At 41.6% G+C, this 18,434-nt stretch overlaps 1 protein-coding gene and 1 pseudogene across 4 annotated transcripts in view; both read right to left on the reverse strand.

Annotated features, from left to right (window-relative positions):
- Window positions 1-8,855, reverse strand: LOC118121444 (annotated as a pseudogene).
- LOC118121445 (calcium-activated potassium channel subunit beta-2) overlaps window positions 7,590-18,434 on the reverse strand; it is a 23,231-nt gene continuing 12,386 nt past the window's right edge. For all 4 annotated transcript variants that reach the window (XM_035177312.2, XM_035177313.2, XM_035177314.2 and 1 more), the window contains exons 2-5: window positions 16,003-16,110; window positions 10,365-10,535; window positions 10,031-10,226; window positions 7,590-9,160 (exon numbers count right to left, since the gene is read on the reverse strand). In XM_035177312.2, coding sequence (XP_035033203.1) covers window positions 8,876-9,160; window positions 10,031-10,226; window positions 10,365-10,535; window positions 16,003-16,110 — 760 coding nt within the window. In that variant the 3' untranslated portion in view covers window positions 7,590-8,875. The remainder of the gene's footprint in view (window positions 9,161-10,030; window positions 10,227-10,364; window positions 10,536-16,002; window positions 16,111-18,434) is intronic.

Raw genomic sequence — 18,434 nt, forward strand, 5'->3', positions numbered from 1 at the left:
TGTGTGAATGGGTGAATGTAAAACTGTACTGTAAAGAGCTTTGAGTGGTCTTCAAGACTAGAAAAGTGCTATATAAATACAAAAACCATTTACTCCTGTCCGAGATTCAGCTTCAGATTATGTGAAAACGATTCATGTGCAGAGATGTGACGCGTCCTCTGCTCTGGTCAGTGAGGAGCTCATGCAGAGATCAGAGCTGAGTGTAAATCTTTTGTCGGGTGCTCCTGTGATGAAAAAGAGATTCAGAATTCATTGTAAGTGTTACTGCACACTAAATAATAGCTAGAATAAATTGTAATGACTTAAATTTGTGCTGACTCTAATAGTCTGACTCACACTGAACTGCATATCATGTAATGTCACCCTCTCGTCACTGCCTCGCTGTCTTCTCCTCACCCTCCACGCCTTGCCAAGAAATAGTGTGGAAACCACAAAAATGGCTGCTGACACACACATTGCCACAACCACAATCAACATGTGGTTACTAGCTGCTGCCTGTGGAGTGTCTTGGTCTCCAGCCTTCATCGCACTGGCTTCAGCATAGTCTGCAGAGCGAGGCAGAGGCTGAGGTTGCAGCAGGTCAGATATATCTGAGGACAAATAAACAACAACCAAGATGTTTCAGAGACTGGAGGAAACAGATATAAACTGTGTCTAAATTCAGGAGCTGCATCCTTCAGAGGTTGTGTTTAAAAAAAACGATTGCGTAACAGTGGCACGACGAGGCTGTCCCATTTCGAAGGCTCCAACGTGTTGATCCTTCCCAGTCCAAATTTACCCAGAATTCATTGCACTTCAGAGATCAACCGTTTTTCAAAGAGGTAATGGTGCCGGCAAGTGATGAGACGTCCAGCACTTGAGTGTCACGCTTCAACCAAACAGCTAATGATTCATACATGAAAATAATCAAGGGGCATTAAAACTGTCTAGGTGTGTCCAACTTTAGCTCTGTTGCTAGGCAACAGCAATAAAGGCGGGACAAAGTAATGACGCAGATCACCAAAACCCTCTGTAGACTGTCTCATTTTGTTTCCACCTATGCAGCCCACAAAGGAGGATGTCTTCATGGACCGTGTAGACCACGCTCTCTGAAGGATGCGGCCCCTGAATCGAGACACAGCTAAAGAGTATAAGTGTGTGTGATGTCCTGGTCCTGTCTGAATGACTTCCATACCATCCAGACTTAAGAAGAAGAAGGCATCATCTCCTTTAATGAACTGTCTGCTCCTCAGCTTGCTGTGTGTGATGAAGTTCATGGTCCCGATCCCTGGGCCTCGATAATAAAAGCTGCCATCAGACTGCGTCACTTTCGAGTCCACTTTCCTTGGGTCATCCCAGTAGTGCTCAGTACCTGAGAGAAAATGTTGAACCGTCATTCTCTGTTTGACTAACCCAGCTCAGCAGATATATATCTTCACCTTCTCTTACCATCACTGGACACCTGATCAGGGTCAGTGGTGGTGACCATTAGGTGCATGTTCATTTGCTGTCTGATGTCTGAATGCTGATCCATCAGGGCCATGGTCGCCTGCTGCCAGGGGCACGGCCACGTGAGGTTGTGGTCGTTGGGGCCTGAGGTCAGATGGAAGTAGAGACCCATGTACCCCTGATGGTCGTTTGTTCCATTTAGATACGCGTCAACCTGTAGATCAGAGAGCGGCATAAAGTGAGTTCTGTGGACTCAAACACTTCACCCACCCCTCTATCGGCACAGTGGTGTGTAGATAATGAGTGAGTTTTCATTTTTCGGTGAACTATCCTTTTCAGGACATAATGTCATTTAGGAACTTGTAATGGAAAATTATACCACTATACCATTGTTGGGCCATGGTTCTTTGTGAAACCACACTTCGGCCTACATGTGCCGTCAAAGCCTGAAGCAGCATGTCCCTCCAGGACTCATTCTCCCAGGGGCCATCAAAAACCAGAGCAAGGAACTCAGTCTCCCAGAGGGCATCAACTTCACACAGAGGTGTGAAAACCCCCCCAGGGACACAGGCTTCAACTCCCATTGGTCACTCTGGACCCCATGACCTGTGAGGTCACCGGGCCAATATAAGGCCTGTTCTCCCCCTCTACTCTCTCTTCCTGCCTCTTCCCACAATCCTTCCACAGGAGGGAAGGCTGTCGAGCCTCTTCTCCAGCTCACATCTTCTCTTCCCATCCAACTCTTCGAGAGGAGCACAAAGGTGCAGCTTCCAGCTCATCTCACCAAGGAAACCTCCTCGCCCTCCAAGCTCTACCAACGTCCTAGCAGCGATGCGATGTCCTGCAGGAAAAACTTCAACCAGCAGCTGAGCTACACAGCTCAACAGAAACCAGCAAGACGACACAAAACTTCGAACTGTACAGCAACTTCCTTTTTCCCCTTTCCACGGACTGATAACACAACTGGGCTTAATAATTATACTAGGCTAAGCAAGACTGTTTATTCGATTCTGTGTGAGGTTTATAAGTTTGATTTGTGGTGTTGTGATATTTTGGGTACAAGTTATTGAGAAAGTAATGTTAGTCTGTTATGCTCTTCACAGTCTTTCGTTGCATCCAATCTAGTAACTTTGTCTAATTTGGCACACACACAGACACACGCATAACTCTTCACCTCATTATCTCTACAGGTCGTAAACATTCCAATAGGTGGGGGAAGGGTGTGATCTCTTTGGCCAGCCACCATCTTGAAAGCACGCTGACTCACACAGACACACACACATGTATACACACATACCTATCTTTGTTTAGCAATTAGACCGTTAGTAATTTGTGTTTTTATACTTTATTATATTCATAATGAATGTTTTTCTTTCACAAATGTTTTTTCATTAATGTTGCATGAGTGAATTTTGCCAACCTCTACACTGTCAAGAACCCCATATCCTTCAACTTAGCTAACTATCTATATGGTAATTTTGGTTATAGTTATTAATTTAATTGTTAATCAGAGTTCCAAATTTGTAGTTAGAACCTTTATGAGACTTAATCAATAAATTGGCTATCTTTTCCCTTCCTTTGAAGGGTGGTGCCCCGAGGTAACTTTAATCAATTAAAGTTATTATTTAATATTAATAATAAAATATTAATATTTAATATTTTTATTTTGACAACCAAATTTATTGAATGCCGAAAGGCACACCATTTTATGGTATCACGTTTGATGCGTTATGGCACAACACCATACACTACATATTATGTTAAATTACCATTACAAACTTTAAAATGTAAACTTCAGGTTTCTTTTACAGGCTGTGCTAAGTGTTTAACAGCATCGACATTTGTATATCTGAGATGGAATGGGTCATCATTTCAAGCTGCTGTTTCTTTAAGTGGCTGCAGTGGTTGAGTCTGCTGCTCTCCTGCCTCTTCACTATAATTGACTTTCTCATCTCTCCCTGCATTAATAATTAATTATTTATCTGGGTTCAAAATTTTGAAAAACAATGAAAATTTATTTCAGTCCAATTTAAGCTTTTTATTTATGTATTAGTTCTTCGTATTTGTGTTCTATTTCTTTTCATGTGTTGTTTCTCCTGTAAAGATCATGGAGAAACAAAAGAGGACATGTACCTGGAAGGAGTAACCTGCTAGAGAGAGAAAGCGAGGGCTGGACAGTTTTTTTCCTGGTGGTGTGGTGGCCATCAGGCCGGTGATGTTGCGGAATGCGCCAGACGTGCTGAGGGCACTTTGTGGACGACAGGTTGATGTCATCAAGAGAGAAACCCCCACTCGATGGACTCTTTCCCCTCACGGCCTGAAAAACCACACGGGCCTTCTGTGCCACGTTCAGATCGACATTATGCAGCTCCCAGGAACCCATGACACCTCCTGTAGCAGAGAGAATGTATATTAATCACTATTAATCCCACTGCATTATAGGTGAAATTGTTATAAGATCTGTACTCAAAAGCAACACTCTATAACTCATTCCCCATCGCTTACAACAGTTGGTTCATGATGGTTTATTGACTTGGAAAAGGCAGGAGCCAGGTTTCCTCTTTCATTCACTCCTCACTCTGAACGCCTGTTCTTACTCTGTGTAACTTTGGTGAGTGAGTCTGATCTTCTGTGAAAACTGTGAAACTAACTGATGGTCCCCGCTTCAATTGTGAGAATCAGGTCTGACAAGTTCAAGAGTAATGTTGAGCTGCAGATGAGTTAAAAAGCCAGGAAACCTTTAAAATATAAAGAATTATAAACAGAGTTTCTTTGCTGCAGCTCTTCTGGTTTAGGAAGCCAGGAATCATGGGTAATATCCACCAATCAGTTGTGTTTCTGGAGCCCAACAGAATGAATATGTAGAGGGCGATGTTCCTCAGTAAAAATTACAAACTGTGGGATTAAAGTTGTAAATTTGTATGTGAATATTGTATCTTTTACATAAAATCATCCCTGGCTATCATGTTCCCTTTAATTGGGGCAAAATGTCATACATTACCTGAAATGCTCTTGAAGAGGCTCAGGTTACCGCTGAGTGTGTTCTTGTCGTACTCTCGCACCAAGATGTTGAGAACATCATCAGCCGCCCCCGTGTTATGGAGGAAGAACTGCAGACACTGAGCTCCAGGTTTGGGGTAAAGCCAGCGACTCTCCAGATAGGAATGGTGCCCAGGTTCAGCAGAGGCTGTGCTGAAGTGCATGAAGTAGCCTTTCCCTGTCAGAGCAGCCGAGAAGCAGGTCATACTAAGCATCCACAGTTTCTCACATTTAATTAAACTAGTAATGTTAGCTCTGCATTATTGCCTGTGAAGGTAAATTGTCTTTCAGGAATCCAGACACCCCCCAGGCTTATCTTACTTCTACGAAGGATGTTATGTTTTCACTTCTACATTTGGTAGTTTGATGTATTCCCTGTGTATTCTAGGTATTAGAGAAGATCCTGTCTTCGATCTAAATAGACAGTCTAAAACGTTTCTCATGCAGTTTCTTCACACACTGCAGAGTTCAACTAGGTCTGCTGGGACCCTTACCAGAGTTAGATTTATTTCTCTCTTGCAATATTCAGAAACAGTTTTTTATTAATGCCATAAAAAAGAAAAACATTGAAGGGTCGATGCATACCCTGCACAAACACCTTATATCCCAATCAGACAATTAAAACTTTATATTTTAGTAATGCCATTTCTTAATCATCTTGTCATATAAACATACGATGACAAATGTTCCATTAGTATATTGTAAATATGTTGAATTTCTAAATGTGGATTTAGAATGTGTTTCTAATGTTATTGGTTGTAAAAGTACAAAACTATAAAGTATAAACTATGAAACGAAAAACTATATGACATAATTTTCTGACCTAATAGTGATGCCATGATGACATCATACCTACAATATAATCAGAAATTATTATTTAGACTATATAAGCTTCAGGTCATGTCTATAGTCCTAAAGAATGCAGAGATACCTAAAATAAATAATATGATGTCATTTTCTGACTTCTTTGTGACTTGTTCATGTCAATTATCTTAAGATGTAAGATGTGATGAGGAATTATTTTCTGATCAGTATAATTTAGATTTAGATTTTGGTTGACCTTGACCTGTGATCAATCAGCTCCAAAAGTTAATATTCTAGAGAAACTGTCCTGAGTAAAATGGGAAAAGAAAACAGAACATGTGTTGTTGAAGTGTCCTTGGGCACTTCAGCAAGATATAAGGTTGGCGGTTCAATCCTCATGCTGAAGTGTCCTTGGGCAAGATACTGAACCCCTAAATGACCCTTCATAGATGATGAATGCACTTAATGTAAGTCTCTTTGGATAGAAAGCGTCTGCCAAATGACATGTAATATAATACACATACACATAGACAGGGGTGAAATCAATGCTCTGCTTCCAGTTATGTCAGCGCACAGGGAAATAATTGTTATACTGCTGACAAGAGGATGAGTGTTCCCATTACAGAAGCAAGGCATTGGACAGCAAACTGAACTATGTTCTTTTCAAGAGTAAACTAAATCCAGAAATTGTGGAACATAGTTAAATTACTATGGGGATTAAGGTCTGTTGAATATGGAAGGCAATGCATATGATGCATATATATGATGCTCAATTTAAACTGTGTGTAGGTCAGAAGTGGTAGTTAGTGGTAATGGTGACTTAAGACATGCAGATTCAACCATGAGCTGTTTATCCAGCAGGTAGATACTGCACAAAGTCCTTAATGAAGTATGATCATGTTTATCTTGAAGCATTAAACTATGATCATTAAGCTTGATACTCTGTTTAGTTTACTGTTGTAAAGCAATTCAGCTACTTGTGTTTTTCAGATACACAAACCCTGAGGGTCAGATAGGGAACGGCACCTCTGAAGTCAGATAAGAGGAGCAGTAACATTTATAACCACACAAAGATGCATACTAAGTATAATCTAAACAGCTATACACCTCACTCTGATCCAATAAATGTAGTGGAGTAAAAAGGTGACAATTTAAACCTTGCTACTTGAGTAAATGTACTTTGTTACTCGCATCCATTTTTAATGTTTGACAATCACCTTTGCATTGCCCCATGGTGGTGAAGTCGTGCTGAGGCCCTCCACTCACAGAACTGCGTTGTTCCCACTTTGTGTTCCCAGGTTCCTGGATCATCCCACAGATGTTCTCCTGTTCAAAGTCACAGCTGTCCACAAAGGTGGAGGACTCCGCTGTGGACAGGGAAGAGCTGATCAGACACTGATCCAAGGACTCGAATAACCCAAACTTTTCATTTGTTTGACCTTAGCTCTGTCTCCATTCCTCAAAATCCTGGAATTCAAATAAAGTTAATACATTTTTGATTATTCAAAACACAATTATTCAGCCTTTTTAAAATGTATGAAAAGTGTGAGAGACTGGCAAGAGGAGGGTAAGATCACTACTGAATATCAGACCTATAAATAGCTGATGACCTCTTGCATCAGGCTCAATAATCACCTGATGGAAACTTCTTATGTAATCAATCAGGGCACCTCTGATACACCACGCTATCATACATACAGATTCATTTGCCCTGCATGGACAGAGTGATGCTGATATGTGCAGGGTGTTGATACTCGCAGTTTGATTACTATGAGTGAGGAAAATAAGCTCAAATAATAAGTTAAAACTAGCAGCGAAAACATGACTGCTGGCATGGGCTCAGAGTGAAATCAATTGGAAACCTTCACTAAAGAAGTGGACCTGGATAAGATGCTATAGTAGCCAGTTTACCTTGTTGGGATGTTAATCAACTCATTACTAAAGGCTTCAATTGCTATTTTCTGCTTGTGTTGCTGGTTAAATACACAATTATACAATCAATCACTGAAATAAACAGTGATCACTTTAGCATTTTATGGCATCTTCAGAGTATTCAAACTCATGATGCGTATTTGTAAGAGCTGATTAGTGCCCAATATTATCAATAGGCTACATTTTACAATCAGCTTTTGCTAGATAGACTCTGATCGTCCATGTAACCCTGCAAGGTTATTATGAGCCTAACATCATTTTATAGGGTGATTTAGTTTAGTTCAAACACTCTAGGGACCCCTCCAGTACATTTTGGTAGGGACTTGAAGATTTAATCATCCAACGTCATGCAAGAGAGATAAAAAAAATAAAAAAATGGAAAGGTAAATGTTTTCATAGTGCTGTTTAATGTGTATTGACCAATTCAGTGTCAACTCATGCACTCATGACTACCATGCAAGAAAACAGCCTTGAAAGCCAGTGGCTGGCCCCCCCCTCATGTTCTGTTCTGTGCTCTTATTTGATATTAGTGCACATGGACAGGAGGGGCAGGGAAATAGGAATTGAACCATAGACCACTACCCAGGGGATTTGTGGTGTGCGTCCAAATCATTAAGCTACTAGGTTGCCCCAATGATTTTTCTAGCTACTATGTTAATGATGAACTGACAGCACACATTCTTTCATCATTCAATCTTCTGAGCTGGAAATGAAAGCTGGCTCAGCTATGTGATCATAGCCTATTTGATAAGCTCTGCCTGCACTGCAACTTTTATTCTGATGGGATGTTTCGCAAAGGTCAATAGCAAATGAAGCATTGAATCAAGGATTGGTTCATGTGGCCCCAGATGGCTTAAATGCACTTTTGGTGTCAAGATACAGTTTAAGAAGCTCTGTCATTACAAGTTGGACATTTTCAGAAGTACACTTACACAATACTATTTTGCTGAGCATTACACAAAACTCTGTTTGCTAGTTCAACTTGATCTTAGTAACCCTTTTTTTTTAGGACAGCAGACATCTTAAAAATACTTTATCACTGGTTTCAGACAATTTTTACACCATTTTTCAAAACACCTTGTACAAATATCATAAAGGGACCCATAACTACACTGGACAAACTACATTAAAAAGATGGAAAGCACTTGTCATTATGAATATCGCTTTTGTTTCTCAGTATTTCTGACTTACAGTATTTCTCACTGTAAGTCAGGCTAGCTGTTTCATTTTGTTTGGAGTGCTAAGCTAAGCTAACTAGTTGCTAGCTGTAGCTTCATATTTATTGGACATTAAATGGGAGAGAAAGAACATACTTCCCAAAATGTTTAACAGCAAATGCAGAACAGATACGTCAACATGTTATTTCACATTTGCATAGATTTTACGCTGCAAATCATAATTTCAAAGATTGTTACTACACTTCAACCACCAGCAGATGCCACAAGTGTTCAACCAGTATCAATTTAACTTTATATGTGGCTTTCAACTGTCTCAAAAACACTTGCTCCTCTTTCTGAAAACTTTTAGATTGTCCCTGTGTAAATCTCAGCATTCCAGGTGTCACCTTCAGACCACATCTGGCTTCCACTGGCCAGATCCACTCCACTGCTTCCAATTGTTCGTTTGTCCGTATTACAGGAACTTCCATCTGAACCGGCCGCCTTTCTCTCCGTCACGTCTTGATGCGGCTCAGTCGCTCACACATGCTGGATAGGTACTGAGTGAACTTCACCATGGCAACGATAATGGTTCCTCCGATCAGTGTGCAGGTTGGCCAGAACAGGGAGTGGAAGACGGCGACCCGACCGTAAATCTGAGTCAAAATGGCACAGTCCATCCTCTCCGTAGGGTCCACGAAACACTGAACTGAGTGCTGAGGCCTGAGACGCCCAGAAATGTTCTGAACTATGGCGTGTGTGGCTGCATAGTCTTTACGACACTTTGGGATGTAGAAGCACTGAGGGAAAGGGGGAAGAAAGAAAAGAGTGAAACTCAAAGTTATATTATATATATATTTACTTTTCTCTAGATAAAGAATATTATGATACAGCAGTCTGGTCTTGTGGCAGAGGGCGATATAAACTTACATGCTTATATATATCAAAATACATACAGTATGACTCCTGTTCTACTCATTTGCCATGCATGCATATAGAATAACAAACTCTGATTTGCAGATAGACAGTTTAGAATAAATAAAGACTCAAAACAAATGGTCTTTATAGAGCTTTTCTAGTCTTGATGACCCCTCAAAGCACCTTACAGTTTTGCCATTCACACATTAACACACATACACTGCATCTGCATGCAACACTTTCTCTATCACACATCCTTCACACGCTGTCGGCACAGCCGTCAGGGGCAAATTTGGGTCCGATGTCTTGCCCACCAAAAACGTCAGCATGCGATATGTGGGAGACTGATCGAACATCCTGGTTGTAGACGACCCACTCTACCTATTGAGCCCTAGCCGCCCCCCAAATGACTTTGCTTTATTAATAAACCACTACAATGCCAATGTGTGTGCTTAACACTCGAACACTGTTCAATCCACTGGCTTATTGAATGAACATGGTCTGTAGGTTTGCAATCCGAAGCCATTAGAAGTCTGTGTGTGTGTGAGTGTGTGTGTGTGTGTGTGTGTGTGTGTGTGTGTGTGTGTGTGTGTGTGTTAATAAATAAACAATAGATATATATATAATATTGATTAAGTTGCAAACACAACCCAAGAACAGGTAAGAATGACTCAATGAAAAAAACACACAATTTAAATGTACTACTAAATGCTTCAGGGATTCTAGCAGCAGCATCATCAGATGCTGAGTACCTCAGGGTTGTTGTCCTCAGTCTCCTCGTTGTGCAGCAGTCGCATCACCTTTCCTGAGGAGTTGAGGCTGACGTAGACCTGGAGACAGGGGTAACGGGAGTTCTTCCAGCACTCTGCCCCACAGCTGTATGAACAGTTTACATCCCACATGATGGTGGAGTTCACGATGGTGCAGCTGACCTCATTAGTCCACACACTGTGGGAAAGACCAATGATTTCCACTTGTTGCAGGGATCGTATATATCTCTGATTACATAAATCAGATCCAACAACAACTGCGTTAACACAAAGCTGAGCATGCATTTGTTGCTCTGTGGCCTGAAAGTGTCTTTACCTCTCAGAGTAAGAGCGCAGTATGGTGATTCCCAGGACAAAGTACGTCATGACAGAGAAGAAGACCATGCTGAGGCCCAGCAGTATGGCTCTGTCCTCTCCTGCTCTCAGAGCTGTCACTGTCTTCTTCTTGTCCAGCACCTCATACTCACGGAACTTCTGGTAGATGGATCTGAACATTTGAATCAAAGAAGATGAAGTTCTCTAATTTTACTATCAAAAGGCTAAGCTCTCTGTAAATTCTGAAGTGCGCAGTAAAGCTGGGCATACATTGTGCGACTTTTGAAAAGGTTACTGTTCCACCCCACACGGTACAAGTGACATGACCTGACTTTTCAATCAATCAATCAATAAATCAAACAAATTTTCTTTTTATAGTCCATATTCACAAATCACAATTTGTCTCAAAGGTCTTAACAGGTGTGACATCCTCTGCCCTTAACCCTCAACAACAATAGATATGTGTAATATTAATTAAGTTGCAAAGAAAAACATTTATCATGATGGTAGATCGCGGATCAGAGATCACGATGTTGGATCATGCATCGTGATCGTGTTTGCTGCTGATCATGGATCATGATGGTGGATCCTGATAGTGGTGGTGGATCATGATGATGGGTCGTTGTGGCAGCTGATCACTGACTATGATTACAACAAGACTGCTTGATATACAATATGCCTACTCACATATTCTACCATTACTGACAATAACTCCTCCCTTCATTTCTGTCAAACATTTTCTTTGTGCATTGGACTTCTGGGGTTTCATACTACTGGACTACTTGGATTAAGGCAAAGTATATTCTTTAATAAGCTTCTCTGCTAGATTACTATTGTATCTGCTGTCTTAGGTTAACTAGATTGATAGTTTGTACTGTTTGGTCTTACCTTGAATTGTATGAGCTAGGATTTTGTTGATTGATTTTGTTTATAGTTTCACTCAAGTGAGTGAGAGTTAAAAGGGAACCAGCTAAGGTTAAAGTGCTTGATTTTTATTCCAATTCTGTTAAGGACTAAGTTCTATTTTACTTTCTACCTTTTGAGGTAAATAGTCTTTGTCCATAATCAGTTTTTGGCAAATTAGGAGATTTTGTGAAACTCACTTGATCACTGATTAAAGTGACAAGTTTCTCTTGTGTTGAACTCTGCTGAGTAGCTATTAGTGGGCCATTACCACCTGGTGCCTGATTGACTCCTGAGCAGGGGGTGTGGTCAGCACAGCTGTAGCCAACCATCATCACCTCTGGTTTAAAAGCAGGAATTAGGACAGACTTCATCTCTGGCTTGACTTCCTTGCTCTCACTGAGACTTGGATCACACCGGACAACACATCCACCCCAGCTGCTCTCTCCTCTGCCTTCTCTTTCACCCACACACCCAGACCCACTGGTAGGGGTGGTGGTACAGGTTTACTCATCTCCCGCAAATGGAGTTTTTCTCTCTACCCACTTCCGCTTTTTACCCCAACATCTTTTGAATTTCATGCTGTGACAGTTACTCATCCGGTACAATTAACTATTGTTGTTCTCTACCGTCCACCAGGTTCTTTGGAAGATTTCTTGGAGGAATTAGATGTCCTCCTGTCAAATTTCCAGAAAATGGGCCTCCGCTTATCCTTCTGGGTGACTTTAACATCCAGACAGAGAAGTCATCTGACCTGTTACTTTTACTTTCTTCTTTTGCTCTCTCACTCAGTCCTTCCCCTCCTACTCACAAAGCCGGTAACCACCTTGACTATATTTTCACCAGAAACTGTTCAACATCTAACCTCACTGTAACCCCACTTCATGTCTCCGACCACTTCTTTATCTCTTACTCTCTCCCACTAGCTCAAACTGACAACCCTACCACATCAACAGACTCTGTACCTGTCCGTCGCAACATTCGTTCCCTCTCTCCCGCCTCTCTAGCCTCTTCTGTTTTATCAGCCCTCCCTTCCACTGACTCCTTCTCACTCATGCATCCTAACTCTGCCACAGACATTCTCCTTTCTACTTTGTCCTCCTCTCTTGACTCTCTCTGTCCTCTTACGTCACGACAGGTCCGCAAGTCCTCCCCAGCTCCGTGGTTGTCTGACTCGGTGCGTGCCGACAGAGCCACTATGCGAGCATCAGAAAGGAAATGGCGGAAATCTAAACACCCAGACGACCTGCTCACTTATCAGTCTCTTCTCTCCTCTTTCTCTGCCTCTATTTCCACAGCCAAAAGCTCTTTTTACCTAACTAGAATTCAATCCTAATTTTCTAACCCCAAAAAACTCTTCTCCATCTTTTCCAACCTCCTTGACCCCCCCAGTCCCCCTCCTCCTTCCTCCCTTCTACCAAGCCACTTTGTCAACTACTTTACAAAAAAGATAGATGACATACGCTCCTCATTTTCTAATCCTCCTTCTATAACTACACTTCCATCAACTTCATCTTCATCCCATTCGCTTTCTTCTTTCACCCCCGTCTCCCAATCAAGTTCTTACCTTGGTAACCTCCGCCCACCCGACCACCTGCCCCCTTGACCCCATCCCATCTCACATTCTCCAGTCTATCGCTCCTGACCTTCTTCCTTTTCTCACCCATCTTATCAACTCTTCCCTGTCAACTGGCTGTTTCCCTAACTCTCTGAAGGAGGCAAGAGTAAATCCTCTCCTGAAAAAACCCACCCTCGACCCGTCTGATGTAAATAACTACAGACCTGTCTCTCTTCTTCCCTTTGTTTCCAAAACTCTCGAGCGCGCTATCTTTAATCAACTCTCCTCCTATCTTAACCACAATAACCTCCTTGACCCTCACCAGTCTGGTTTCAAGGCAGGCCACTCAACTGAGACGGCCCTCCTTGCTGTCTCTGAGCAACTTCACACTGCTAGAGCAGCCTCTCTCTCCTCTGTCCTTATCCTTCTAGACCTCTCTGCTGCATTTGACACAGTGAACCACCAGATCCTTATTTCCTCCCTTCAGGACCTGGGTGTCTCAGGCTCTGCTCTCTCCCTGCTCTCATCCTACCTCAACAACCGCACTTATCGGGTAACTTGGAGAGGATCTGTGTCAGAACCTTGTCCTCTCACTACTGGGGTCCCTCAAGGTTCCGTCCTGGGTCCCCTCCTCTTCTCTCTGTACACCAACTCTCTCGGCTCTGTCATTCACTCACATGGCTTTTCCTACCATAGCTATGCTGATGACACCCAACTAATTCTCTCTTTTCCCCAATATGAAACACAGGTAGCAGCACAAATCTCTGCCTGTCTGACTGACATCTCTCAGTGGATGTCCACACAACACCTGAAAATTAACCTTGACAAGACTGAACTACTTTTCCTTCCAGGGAAAGACTCTCCCACCCATGACCTGACTATTAACTTTGACAACTCCGTGTTAACCCCCACTCAGACTGCTAGGAACCTGGGTGTGACACTCGACAGCCAACTCTCCCTTACTGCCAACATTACTGTAACAACACGTTCCTGTCGATTCATGCTGTACAACATCAGGAGAATACACCACCTTCTCACTCAGAAGGCGGTGCAGGTTCTGGTCCAGGCCCTGGTCATCTCACGCCTAGACTATTGTAACTCCCTCCTGGCAGGTCTACCTGCTAGTGCCATCCGAGCTCTGCAGCTCATTCAGAATGCAGCAGCTCGACTGGTTTTTAACCTACCTAAATTCACTCACACTACTCCGCTCCTCCGCTCCCTTCACTGGTTACCGGTGGCTGCCCGCATCCGTTTCAAAACATTAGTACTTGCGTACCGTGCTGCGAACGGATCGGGTCCAGTCTACATCCAGGACATGGTCAAACATTACACCCCAGCCCTTTCACTCCGCTCTGCTTCGGCCAATCGGCTTGTTGCTCCCTCACTGCGAGCTAAACACTCATCAAAATCACGACTGTTTGCTGTCCTGGCTCCTAAATGGTGGAATGAGCTCCCCATTGACATCCGGACAGCAGAAAGTTTACACATCTTCCGCCGCAAACTAAAAACACACCTCTTCCGACTATACCTTGAATAACATTTTTAAAACTAACAATTTAGTAGCACTTAAAATGGCACTTACTTATAGCACTTTGTAGTTTTGCTCTTTTGAAGAAATTGTACTTTCTCTATTCTTGTTGTTCTGGGTTTGTACCCTCATGGTTGAATGCACTTATTGTAAGTCGCTTTGGATAAAAGCGTCAGCTAAATGAAATGTAATGTAATGTAATACTTTGAACATTGACACCCTTCTCCATTATGTTACAAACTGTTTCTTCTAATCAATGTTGTAAATACTGTTATTTTGTTGATGGGGGTCCACTGGAATAGTTCATTTTCCAGCAGGTGAGTGACAGAGAACTATATTTCTGACTTCTGACTTCTGCACTCTGTGACATTGTCACCTTTAACCTATCTACAATAAGTATCTCTTCCCTAAATACCTGCTACATACATCATTAGATAAAGTGTCACTATTTCCTGATTTGAAGTTGAAGACTGAGCGTACGACCATAATGAGATCAGGTAGGTAAACTCACCCTTTGTCACATCTAAAAACCCATTTAAACAGCTGTTATTTTGTTATGCCTCACAGGAATTACCCTCATCTTTTATTCATAAAATCATGTATAATGATAAATCGAAGTTGTCTGCATTTTAATTAGATCTTGACTGTTATTACGCTCTTACTATACTTAATCTTTCCGAAACTCAATTTAATGTACTGCCACTTTTATTGTTTACAGAAGGCCTACACACTTTTCTTTCTCTGGTGCTTCAGCTTCATCTCTAACTGCTTATATCTCTGCACTTGTCTGATAATTTAATGGTCGTCTCATCAACCCTTCAACTGACGGTTTACCTGCTTTCAGACTCTTCACATCATCTGACCTTTCAAATGAAAATTCAAATACTCCAACTGACACTTCAGTCACTGGTCCCCTACTGACACTTTCATTATTCACAGTACACATACTTACACTCTCACTGCCACTTACACTTCAATCAATCAATCAATCAGATATTATTTGTATAGCCCATATTCACAAGTCACAATTAGTCTCATAGGGCTTTAACAAGGTGTGACATCCTCTGACCTTAACCCTCAACAAGAGTAAGGAAAAACTACAACAAAAAAAAAGAACATAGAAACCTCAGATAGAGCCACATGTGAGGGATCCCTCTCCCAGGACGGACAGAAGTGCAATAGATGTCAAGTGTAATGGAGAACATCAGAAAGATAAGGGTATTTGAAGCATTGATTAGAATAAACACTTTGTAGCATAATGGAAGGTAAATGAATTGATGGATTATTGTCAGTAATGGTCGAGTATCTGAGGAGAAATATTATATATCAAGCAGTCCTGATCGGATGCCAACATAGTCCACTACCGCCATCAGGATCCACCATCAACTCACATTGTATTTATATTTTCATCATCTACAGTTACACTGCATTATATCTTCCTTGTAACATGCAATTCGGCTGCCCTCAGGCAAATTAAAATAAAATTATTCAATTATTCAACTTTAAACTGCAACTCCAAATTCAACATGTCACCTGCAAAAATGATTAAAAAACTTTAATGTCTTAAATTTTAATTCCAGCAACACGTTGCATTTACGAACATTTCTGCCTTGTCATCAGAATAAACTGAGGTAAGACGGGATCCAATACCTGCGTTCGCTTCTTCCATCTGTTGCTTTACTTCCTGCCAAAAGAAACATTCTCTCCACCTTTGCTCCACCTTTGCTGCCACCTTTGCTGCCAGAGGTGCTGACCCACCTGTAAGACATAGATACGATGAGTGAGGTAGGGTCTGTTAAAAGAGCAATGAGGAAGTGATGTACATGTCCTCCTAAGTTGTAAAACACAATCCATGTAGCTAGAATTAATAGAGTGGTTTTGGTTAGTGTGACTAAAAATGATTTTGTCCAAAAATATATTTTTTAAAGGTTGTCCCTACGATCATCCATCACAGATACCTTTTTACGCATGATACACTTAGGAATTTCCAATGAACATTCAGAAAAATACTTCTGGTCAACCAGCAAGGAAAATAGTTATTGAAGATATTTTATAGTATAAATAAAATAGAATAAATATACAAATTTAAATAATAGATAAAATTGAATAAATAATAAATTACATAGTATAATATTTCCTTGGCAGTGGCTGCTTGGTTCACTGATACCCGGTCGGGAATGGATGGGGCGTGAATGGGTTTGCATTGTTAATTGAAAACCTGGTGAGTCTCTGTTAGTCTCCGTTAGACAGTGAGAAAAAGAGGCCACCTCAAGAAGGCTTTTACGTTACCTTACGTTAGTGATTTCAAAAACTATGATCGTAATGTCCACAAACATGACAAAAAGAGTCAAAAAGCACACGTTCTGTTAACAGTGGCTAAAAATATCAGGGGCTGGGCTGATCTGAAGTGAACAGGAGTGTGTGTAACATCAGAGAGGTGAAAACAACCTCAGCTGGTTGTCAAGACGTACGTTCATATGTCAGCACTGACCTGACCCAGCATGCCTCATCATGGTTTATGACCCAGGCTTAACAGGGTTCTCTTGTCGGTCATCAATACAATTCGAACACTTCTTTCTGAGAAGTAACAGTGTCGTCAGCTGTCCTTGTGATAAACCAGCCCATAGGTCATCTGTGCAGCAGCCTATCACGACCCATAGTTAGGTTGTATTGTTGGGTGACGCCTGGTGGCCGTAGACATTGTGCCAGGAGCAAAGAAGGAAGTAGGGCACCATGGCATAAAGAGTGATGGATCCTGCTGCTTGTTTGCCTTGTAAAGCCAATAGTCTGTGTTGTATCCTTTATCAGCGACCTATTCAAAACCTTTCATTGTTCTTATTGTAACCATCACCACAAACATCCTGTAATCTTAAAGAAGTACTTCTTTTGTTCATATTCTCTTCCTAACCCTAACCTAAGAAGTAGTAGACATTATCCGTTAAGGTATGCAAAGGTATGGTTTGCTGTTGCTGGTACACTCTGCATGTTAATTCTTGTTTCCATGATGACCAAGATCTGTTGTTCCTGCGTTTTCTAACTGAAATGATGTCTGCAAGCGTTTTGGCTCTGTATCAGTTTTAATCCCCATCTATACAAACATGCCAGAAAACACATCTCTTGTGACCACTCTCGTACACTGGGCATGGGCGTGATGGTGTAAACAGGAAGGCATACGCGACCCCTAGACATGGGAATTGTCGCAGATTGCTCAAAGAACACTTGTAATTGATTCAAAAGATTCATTCTGAGAGTTTTCCACAAGTGAATTACATTTCGTCGAATTCAGAATCTTTACAGTATCTTTAAATAGCAACTATTGTGGTCAGGAGATTTTGTTTATGCCAGATAAGTTTAAGGTTAAAATACATATGGTTATGATAAGGCCTCTTGGCTAAAACAGAGCATTCACTTGTATGTGTTGGAGGCTTCAATGGAAAAACTTCCCATTAACTTTGAAAGTGGGGACGTCATGTGTTGGTGAACTGCAGTATGGTGTCATTGCTTTGATTTGCCTGCCAAATACCCATGTGCAGGCACTAGCCAATCAAATCGTGTTAATATAAATAAATGTCCTGACTGACTGAGAATGAGCCTGGAAAAAATGCGGCAGAGGCAGGTGGTGAACCTGGTATGTGTTCATCTAGTGTTTATTTCCCGTGTATCTTCCCTCAAGCACTGCACGGACTTCACAGTCTGACATGTTACACACCCATCCACCCACCACTAACCTTCACATTCCCACTTTCCTCCGCGCTGCATATAGAGGTGACCCCACATTCCACTTTGCCAGTGAGTGTTGGCAGTGACTGTAAATCTTGAGGTGCAGATTTTTCCAAAACGACTGTAATTTCCTGCGAACTGGGCTGCTGCCTTGACTTTGAACTGTACTCTGGTTGTTTAATTAAACCAATCCAGAGTAACACCATTAAATATTTGTTGAGGAACTAATTCAGTGGGACATCACATCAGTGCATCTGCATGTCAACTGACGATAAAACATGTAACCTAAATGATTGGGGCTGACGTGTATGTGTGTGTGTGTGTGTGTGTGTGCACACGTCTTTCTTGAGAACATGTTTCTT

The sequence above is a fragment of the Hippoglossus stenolepis genome, chromosome 14 (genome assembly GCF_022539355.2).
Source record: "Hippoglossus stenolepis isolate QCI-W04-F060 chromosome 14, HSTE1.2, whole genome shotgun sequence".
Taxonomy (NCBI): Eukaryota; Metazoa; Chordata; class Actinopteri; order Pleuronectiformes; family Pleuronectidae; genus Hippoglossus; species Hippoglossus stenolepis.